The sequence below is a fragment of the Carlito syrichta genome, unplaced genomic scaffold, assembly GCF_000164805.1.
Source record: "Carlito syrichta isolate Samal-C Ts95f unplaced genomic scaffold, Tarsius_syrichta-2.0.1 Scaffold308837, whole genome shotgun sequence".
Taxonomy (NCBI): Eukaryota; Metazoa; Chordata; class Mammalia; order Primates; family Tarsiidae; genus Carlito; species Carlito syrichta.
Genome location: NW_007252933.1, coordinates 278,703 through 288,505, shown reverse-complemented (window position 1 = coordinate 288,505; position 9,803 = coordinate 278,703). Strand labels below are relative to the sequence as shown.

Here is a 9,803-nt window from a genome sequence, read left to right as displayed (position 1 = left end):
TTTAACAGATTTTGATAATTAATGCCATATTGCTTTCTGAATGCTTGTTCTACTCTAAAATTTGATCAACAAGAATATAGGACATCCCTATATAGTTTCCCCCAGGTCCTCCAGCAATATGTATTCTCATTAGAAAAACAAACGCCTCGTGGAGGACTAATTTAGTGAAAATAGGTGTATTTAGTATTGTTTTAATCATTTTTATTTTTTTAAGAGGTGAGGTCTTGCTATGTTGCTCAGACTGGTCTCGAACTCTTGGCTTCAAACAGTCTTCTTGCCTTAGCCTCCCAAGTAGCTGGAATTACAGGCATGAGCCATCATGCCTGGCTTATTGCTTTAATTAATATTATTGAATTCAGTCATTTTTCCACATGTATTCTTCTTTTATGAATTCATACCTTTTGCCACTTGTGTATTTTTTTATTGTTCTTAATTTGTACAAGCTTTACTATAAAATACAGGTATTAGTACTCCAAGTACTTTCTAAGTTTTTCTAAGTTTTCTAAGTTTTGTGTTGCATATTGTTTGACTTGTATACCATTTCATATCAGCAAACCAGTGAGTCTCCCCTGGGTGATTTTCACTGTGACCACACTGTCAGGTCATTGCCCTCTGCTGAGGTGCCCAGGCTGAAGGTCCCTGGATCCTTCTAGTGGGAGGGATAGAAACACAGCCTGTGAGAGAAACTGAGTCGGCCTGGGGCCAAGAGCACTGCTCTTGCTGTTGTCCAGTTCTCAGACCACAGCACTTTGAGATTGCTCAGGAGCTGGGCCCTGCGGCCTATCCAATAGCCCTGCAGCAGTGCTGGGACTTAGTGGGGCCTGAGCGTTCTGTTCTGCAGGAAGGCAACTGGGGCCAGGCAGCAGCAGCAACAGTGTGGAGTTGGCAGAGCCTTCTGTTCTTGCACTGTTGGTTTTCACGGCAGCCCAGTGAGTTGGGTGCAGCCTGTCTCATCCTAGACAATGAAGAGCAGAACCTCAGAGGGCCCTGAAGCTCCTCCCGGGGCTGCAGTGTGTGAATTGAGACTGTGGGACTCAGTCTCGTTTCCTTGTTTCCCTCGCCCACACCCAGCTGCCCGCTTGGCTTTTCAGAGGAGGCCCAGACTCCCAACAGATCACCCCTGTGAGGGGAGGGAATGTTCACTTTCTCTTTCTCATTCTTTTGGGTTTGAGCAAAACTTGTGTTTTCGAGCCCAAAGGTTAGATTGGGGTGTGGAGCTCACACAAACATGGAGTAGCTCTTGGCTACCCCGTGTTTCTAGGAACTTAATGTTTGACCAGCTTGTTAAGTTTATACTTTTCTGTTTTTAGATGATGGATTTGGACATGCTTCTATGAAGAAATGCCATGTGGTCTGAGGACAAACATGTCTAGTAAGTCGCTAGTGAATTAACCCAGGGGCAGGAGCCTAAGTACTTCAGTCGCAGAGGCATGGACACCATTTGAGAAGACAGGGCAGTCTCTGGATATGTGGAGATGCTTGAGAGGGTGTTTTAAACAGGCTTGTTGCTCAGTCTGATTATCATTACTGCTAAAGGCTGGTTTCTTCTAGAGATGGCAGGAATTGTAAGCATATAGGGTTGGAAAAACCTAAAACTCCTTTCCTGCTACTTCTGAGAGACAGTGTGAGCTCCGTGCTCTGTGTCTGTCTGACTCAGCCTCTGGCGGCATTTTGCCCAGAGCCTTCCTCATCCATAGCACAGCGCCATCCACTTCAATTAGGTCTAGATTATCACTTACATGCTTTGTGGGAAAGAAAGCCTGAGACTGAGACATACATGAAGTTTGTGTAACCCTGGAAGGCAAGCAAGCAGGTGAGAAGCATGAGCTATCTGGTCAGTGTTCTGCAATACTGGTGGAGCCTTGAGCGGCAGACTCTCCGGCAGCTCTCACCCTTCTCACAGAGGTTGTGGTGAGCTGACTTGCATTTTAAAGGTTGTTGGAGACTCAGAAACAGAAGAGCATAATGACAAGGAACTCTCAAAAGCCATATTTTATGATTACTTAGAAACCATCATTTACTGTGGCATGTCTCTGTTGAAGGGTACCCGGTTTCTTTATGGGATTCCATGTGTATTCTGTGCTGGGAAGTGAGAAAGAGGTGGCCAGGAGGGACCTAGAACAACAGATGCTCCTCCCTAGTTCCTCATCTGTCACTGCATCTCGCCCATGTGAGGTTAGGTTCTCCATGAGAGCACAGTGTCTTTCAGTTACCATCCCTGTGGTTTCTTACCAGTGTTTGCTCTTATTTCTCAGGGCTACTTCCACCTTAGGGGATTAGGGCTTGGTGACAGCGCTTCCCGGGGAATCAGGCGTGGTCTGACCCAGGAACAAGAAGCACATCATCACAAATGACATCATGACGGCAAGAGAGCACAGCCCTCGCCATGGCGCCAGGGCCCGTGCGATGCAGCGGGCTTCCACCATTGATGTGGCAGCTGACATGCTGGGCCTTTCTCTGGCAGGTGAGCCTCACAGGGCCCAGGCCAGGCTCCTGGTACAAGCTCACGGCTTGTGGACCCCAAATTGTAGCAGCACTGAGAAGATGGAGCCAACTTCCTGGAGCATCTGGCAGCCAGGCAGTATGAGCTCCCATGACCGCCTCAGACTGCAGGGTGCCTGGTATGGCATCTCTCTGGTTGAACCAGGAAACCAGGGACGGTGTCAGCCCTCTTCGTGGAAACTGCTTCTGCTGCAACCTGACCTCATCAGTTTTCCAGTTTAGTGGCGCCTCTAGGGCCCATTTGCCTGTAGGTGATGTGGGAATGTTCACATTGCCTGTGTGGCGCATGCCCAGGATGTGATCAGAGCTCTCTCTGTTGTGGGCATGTAGATCTGAGGAAGAGAGTGGGGCTTGGTTGTGAAGTTGAAGAAGCCATCTTGCATAAAAGTTTTTTTTGGGGAAAAAGTAGAGTTTTTTAGCATTAAACCTAAAAACAGGAAAAAGTTGATTGAGGTATTTTTTTCCTCCCTATTTCTTTTCTATTCAGGAAATATACAAGATCCAGATGAGCCCATTTTGGAATTCAGCTTAGGTAAGTATCTTTTTAATTTTTTGTTTTAAAAGATACATTGCTTAAAACGGAAATGAAAGCAAAATACTACCACCAGTCTGAGTTTGTGTCAAAGAACTTGGTGCTGCTGCTGCCATTGCTGCAGTGTTTCTGAGATGATGAAGCCCTGACGCAGGTGTGAACTTCCTGTGCATAGGAAGGGACCTTGGAGGCCAGTACCCACAGCACTCATATCTCCTCAGCTTGGGACCTGCTATCCTTGGGGGGATGTGCTGTCTCCATAGGTGTCTGGGGCAGGGAGGTAAGCCCAGTAGAGACTGCCTCCCTCTCTCCTCCTCCCAACTCTGGAAGATGGTAGGAAGGGTTAAGAAAACTGGGCTTAGGGCTCAGCTTTGTCATCCCGGACCACGAGACCTTGCATGGTTGAATTTAGATCTCTAACCCTTGGTTCCCTACTGTATAAAGGACAGTGGTGACACCTGTGTACTCTCCCTCTCAGCTAGGATCTGATGAGACCGTAGTAAAAAATAGATTAGAATGTGCTGAGCCTGGGGTCAGGGAAGCATGGCATCACTGTGTCTCACCTAGGAGGCCTGAGATGCTTCTCCTCCAGAGCCTGGCGTTACTCAGTGCTTGTTTCCCTTCTCTCATTCCTTGGTGGTGGTCAGGATTGTTCGGTGACCTGGCAACGATGTCCAGGTATGACATAAAAGACACACCTCCTGGGGAGTCAGATGGCCTTGGTTCTAGTCCCAGCTGTGTCAAACAACTGGCCTTGAGCCTGCTGCTTGACCTTGCTGGACCAGTTTAAACCCTCACATATTGTTTGGGGATGTTACTGCTTATTTGAGAGACAAAGAAGATCAAGGCAGTTAAGCCCTCCTCCACCCACCTCTTGCAAAAAAAAAAGACTCGGACAAATTTCAAAACACATAAAGTACAAGTATATTATTATCAAATTAATAATAAACTCTGAAAATGTCCCCATTTCAGACTAAATGTTCCTAAACAAATTCAGAGGGGTTCCCAACCTTGACTTGATGACTGTTTCTACAATGGGGATTGAGCACTGTGCTACATACTGGGAAAGGAAGGTATGGGGAGAAGCTGCCTTTAACCCTGAGATTTCCTCATATCTGTCTACCTCCACATCAGAGGAACCTTAATTATTTTTACAAATTACAAAACTGACCCCAGGGACTTTAGCTTCATGACAGCAGGGTGAGCACCATGTATCCAAATACTCCTTTATCTTAAGTGATCCCAAACATCAGGATAAATAAGAAACAAAAACACAATCTCTGAACAGTGGAACATGCTTGGAGCCCCCGAATGTCACTTGGGAGGAGGGAGTAGATGGAGGAATAGTAAATAGGAGAGAGTAGCAGAAAGAGGTAGGACTTGAATGTGAGAGTGGTGGAGGCCAAAGTAGAGAATTTGTCCCAGTGCTGGAACAGTCAAGAGACCAAGACGGGGACTTATTGAACAGTTTGCATAAGGAAGAGTTTGAACTCAGGTTCCCACCACATGCCCTCAGCCCTGCAGGGTCCAGAGGTTTATTCCCTTGAGAAACTTGAGAAGCAGAGAGACTCTGGATGAATACAGCAGCACAGAGGAGCGGAGATGAGTGGCCAGGCTGAATGGTGATTAAGTGGGAATTTTTTATAAATAATAACTTCCCCCACCTCCAACCTTCTTCTCATCCCAGTTCTGCTGGGCTTGTGCCTTTAGGCAGGAGACTCTTTCAGAAGAAAGTGAACTACTATGCCCCCTAGAGAGACCCTAGCCTTCTGGAGCCCAACCAGTAGCAGGCCTGCCAACCACCCAGTTGCTGAACTGGAACCCACCTAACCCACCTGAGCACATTCGATAGCAGATAGCCTTCCAGTACCTAATCCTTTTTTCTTTCTTTTTTTGAGTCAGGGTCTCATTCTGTTGCTCAGGCTGAAGTGCGGTGGCACACTCATGGCCACCTCAGCCTTGACCTGCCGGACTGCTGGATTCAGGCAATCCTTCCACCTCAGCCTACAGGCGAGAGCCACCATACCCGGCTAATTTTTTGATTTATTATAGGGACGAGGTCTCGTCAAGTTGCCCAGGCTGGGCTCAAACCTCTGGGTTTAGGCAATCTTCTCGCCTCAGCAGTACCTCATTCTTAAAAACAGGTGGGCTTGTGGCTACACAAAGATTGGTACATGAGTGTTCTTTGCAGCTTTATTCATAGTAGCCAACCAACACTGGAATAACCCAGTTGTTCACCATCAGGAAAACTATGGTACGTGCATGCAATGGAATGCCATTCAGCAAGGAGAAGGAATGATATGCATAACCACATGGATGAATCTCAGAAACATGCAAAGTGAAAGAACTCAAACACAAAAGGCTGTGTATTGCATGCTTCCATTATATGAAACTCAAGAAAATTAATCTGTAATGATAGAAAACGGGTTATTGGTTGTCTAGGATTGGTATGAAAACTGACTGGAAAGGGAGCAGAGAACCCTTAGGGTAATGAAAATGTTCTGTGCTTTGACTCTGGTGGTGGTTATATGGGTATATGTGCTTATTAAAACTCATTGTGTGTGTGTGTGTGTGTATGGATACATTCTCTATATAAATTATATTTCAAATTTAATTTAAAACAAAATGAAAAGATAGTTAAAGATCACCAGACCTTTGGAAAGACTGCAACAAGAAAGAAAAAAAACAACTTGGAAGAAACAGGCATTGCAGAAAATGCCAAAGAAATTATAATGTATATACTCAAGAAAAGATAGTATATATATAAAACAAAAACAGGATACTGTAAAGAAAAAAGAACAATTGAGAATAAGAACAATCTTGGAAATTTAAAATATAGATGAAAATTTTTATTTTTAATTAATTTATTTTTAATTATTTTATTATTATTTTTTTGAGTTAGAGTCTCACTCTGTTGCCTAGGCTGGAGTGCAGTAGGACATTTATGGCCACTCCAGTGTCAACCTGCTGGGTTCTGGTGATCCTTCCACTTCAGCCTTCCACGTAGCCAGAACTACAGGCGTGCGCTACCACGCCCAGCTAATTTTTGATTAATTGTAGAGACGAGGTCTCACCAAGTTGCCCGGGTTGGGCTCGAACCCATGGGCTCAGGCAATTCACTCGCCTTGGCCTCCCAAAGTGCTGGGATTACAGGCTGAGCCATCGAGCTTAGCCAGATTTTTAACTTCAGTAAAGTTTAAAGGGTCATCAAGGAATTCGCCCCATAAGTAACATCTTAAAAACAAAATAGCAAACAGGTAAGAAAGAAATGAAAAATTAGAGAGTAGATCTGGGAGGTCCTATATTTAGAAGATAAAAATAGAGAAGAATATAAGGGAGGAAATTATTTAAAAAATAATAGAAGTCATCTCTCAGAGCTGAAAAATATGTTTCTAGGTTAAAAATGCCTATCAAGGCCCAGCATAATGATAACAGAGACCCATAAGAAGGTGTATCATGGTGAAATTTCAGAGTAAATGAATAAATTTCAGAATAAAATAAAGATCCTAAAAACTTCCAGAAGGAAAAAAACAAGTCATGTTCAAGAATCAGGAAATAAAATTGGCATGGAGTGTCTCAGTGACACCGGAAATTTGAAGACAGTGAGATAATACCTGTATTTACATTTTCAGTCTAGAACTCTTTACCCAACCAGACTATCAATCATATGTGAAGGAAGAAAGAAACTCGTTTCAGCCATACAGAGTCTCAAATAGATTTACTTCCCTTGCATTCTTTCTCTGAAAGTTAGTTGATGATATATTTCATCCAAAAGAGAGAATGAACAAAAAGAAGTCTTGTTATCCAGGAAACAGGGTCCTCACAATGGAGAAGTGAAAGGAATCCAACATGGCTCATAATACTTGCTTAACTTAAATCATGAAGAATGTAGATTTAACAATTGAGCCATGGAAAAAAATATTTGCCAACTATGTATCTGACAAAGGCCTGACATCTAGGATCTGCAAGGAACTCAAATACATTGAAAAGAAAAAAACAGCTGTATTAAAAAGTAGGCGAAAGATATGAATAGAAACTTCTCAAAAGAAGACATTCAAGCAGCCAACAGATACATGAAAAAATGCACAGCCTCACTAGTCATCAAAGAAATGCAAATTAAACCACACTGAGATACCACCTAACTCCAGTCAGAGTGACCATCATCAATTACTCAAAAAAACCCCAAAACAACAGATGCTGGAGAGGATGCAGGGAAAAGGGAACACTTCTACACTGTTGGTGGGAGTGTAAACTAGTACAACCTGTGTGGAAAACAGTGTGGTGATTCCTAAAAGATCTAAAAATCAACCTTCCATATGACCTAGCAATCCCCCTTCTGGGACTATACCAGGAGGAACTCAGATCACTCTGTGAAAAAGATAACTGCACATGTATGTTTGTTGCAGCATTATTTTCAGTAACAAAAACATGGAACCAACTGTGTTGCCATCAAAAGTAGTTTGGATAAAAAATGTGGTACATATACACAATGGAATATTATGCAACCATAAGAAAGACAAAATTATGAACTTTGCAGCAAATTGAATGAATTTAGAGTCAGTGATCTTTACAAATACTAATACTCAGTGATCTATACAAAGAACTGAGTACCACATTTTCTCACTCATAAGCAGACCCTGAACAATTATCATAATACTATAAGAAAGGTATTGGCAGTAGTGGGAAACAGCCATGGGTGGGAGGTAAGGGAGATCTTCATCAGTAAGGGTGATCTCAAACCAGATGAAGAGGGGACCAAAGTAAGGCCCAAACTTTACCTGTAATGACCATTTGTTACCTAACCCTGAATTGTACTCCACATCTTTAAAATAAAAATAAAGAACAAAAACAATTAAGCTAAAATGAGCATAGAAAGAGGATGAGAATTGGTATAATTGAGTTAAAAATCCTCATCCCCTATAATAGAAATCACAACATTTCTCAGTGTGGTGAACCAAGAGCAGTAATATAGTCATGTTAATTAGGCACATGGAGGAAGAAACAGCTTAAACAGGTGAAGATGAATTTTATGTTAAATAAATTTTACCACCATTTTTTAAGAAAATGAGGCACAGCCGGCCTCGGTGGCTCAGCCTGTAATCCCGTGCTTTGGGAGGCTGAGGTGAGTGAATTGCCTGAGCCCGCGGGTTCGAGACCTGTCTGAGCAACTTGGCAAGACCTCATCTCTACAATAAATCAAAAAAATTTAGCTGGGCGTAGTAGCTCGCGCCTGTAGTTCCAGCTACTTGGAAGGCTGAGGCGGAAGGATGCTGGAGCCCAGCAGTTCCAGGCTGCGGTGACCAGGAGCAGCCACTGCACTCCAGTCTGGGTGACTGAGTGAGACTCCAACTTAAAAAATAAAAAAATAATAAAAAATAAAAAGTGAGGCACAGGAGCTGAATGATTGAGTGAACAAACATTTTGACTTTTAAAATAAAATCTGTTTCATTTAAAAAATTTAACGTGCTCATTGTAAAACATTTAATACAGAAAATATTAGAGGAAAAGAAAACTCTCTTGGAGAGAGATAATTGGTTGGTATTTTGGTATATATCCTTCCAATTTTTTTTTTATCCTCACAGGTGCTGTACAGAAATTTTTAATTTTGGTTGCAAAAGTGATGAAATTATTTATTTACAAACGTGTCATCCTAGTGTTCGTTTTTTTTTTTTTTTTTTTTGAGTTGGTTCACTCTGTCGCCCAGACTGGAGTGCCGTGGCCGCTCCCGGCCACCGCAGCCTCTACCTGCTGGGCTCCGGCGATCCTTCCGCCTCAGCCTTCCAAGTAGCCGGAATTACAGGCGCGCACTACCACGCCCGGCTAGTTTTTTAAAATTTTATTGTAGAGATGAGGTCTCGCCTGCCCAGGCGGGTCTTGAACCCACGGGCTCAGGCAGTCCACTCACCTCAGCCTCCCAAAGGCGTGGGATTACAGGCTGAGCCACCGAGCCTGGCTCTAGTGTTCTTAACATGCTTTTTTCATGAAACAAAATACCTTTTTATTTTACTGTATATGGGATCTGCTTCATTATTTTGGATGCCTACATAGAGTCTATTTTATGCAGCCGTGCCATACTTATTTTAACCAGTCTCCTATTTTTAGATACTTAGGTTGTTTCTAATATGCCGTTATTGGTACTAACACAGTGAACATACTTGTACATAGATTTTCATATATTTTGATTTTCATACATTTCATACATTTTTATATTCATACATTTTGATGTTCCTGCATTTCATACATTTTGCTGATTACTTCCCTAGGATATATTCTTGGATATGGAGTTGCTAAGTCGAGTGACTGCACTTGAAATGTTTTACCAGCTTACTTCAACAGCATTTATGTATTGTTTGTTCAGCATTTATGTATTGTTTGTTCAGCTGGGATTCAGATGATTAGACTGGAGAGACAAGGCATACATATCAGAGATGTATGGTTTCCATGGAAATATGCCAAATAAGTGATGTAAGTGATAAACAGAAGGGACATGATTGTAAGCTGCTCAAAGAAAATTTCATGGAAGCTATGGAGCTTGAGCCAGGAATTAAAGTAGGCTGGGTAGAGGATGAGACCAGGAGAGAATGTCACTTGTGGGAAAGCATTTTCCGAAGGTGGCCACAGGCCCATCAGCCTTCAAGTAAAATTAATCTTTGTAGCTTGGCCACCTGTTATATCTCAGTTCATCCACCATCATTACTACTTGAAAGACCCAAATATTCCGATCTTGCATGAATGTCAACACCTGATGAAAAGGCAGGCAGAGAGAAAC

General features: G+C 42.8%; 1 protein-coding gene across 9 annotated transcripts in view; it reads left to right on the top strand.

Moving 5' to 3' along the window:
* Window positions 1-1,308: 1,308 nt before the first annotated feature.
* INPP4A (inositol polyphosphate-4-phosphatase type I A) overlaps window positions 1,309-9,803 on the top strand; it is a 67,653-nt gene continuing 59,158 nt past the window's right edge. For all 9 annotated transcript variants that reach the window (XM_021716557.1, XM_008066054.1, XM_021716553.1 and 6 more), the window contains exons 1-3: window positions 1,309-1,372; window positions 2,256-2,464; window positions 2,990-3,034. In XM_021716557.1, coding sequence (XP_021572232.1) covers window positions 2,359-2,464; window positions 2,990-3,034 — 151 coding nt within the window. In that variant the 5' untranslated portion in view covers window positions 1,309-1,372; window positions 2,256-2,358. The remainder of the gene's footprint in view (window positions 1,373-2,255; window positions 2,465-2,989; window positions 3,035-9,803) is intronic.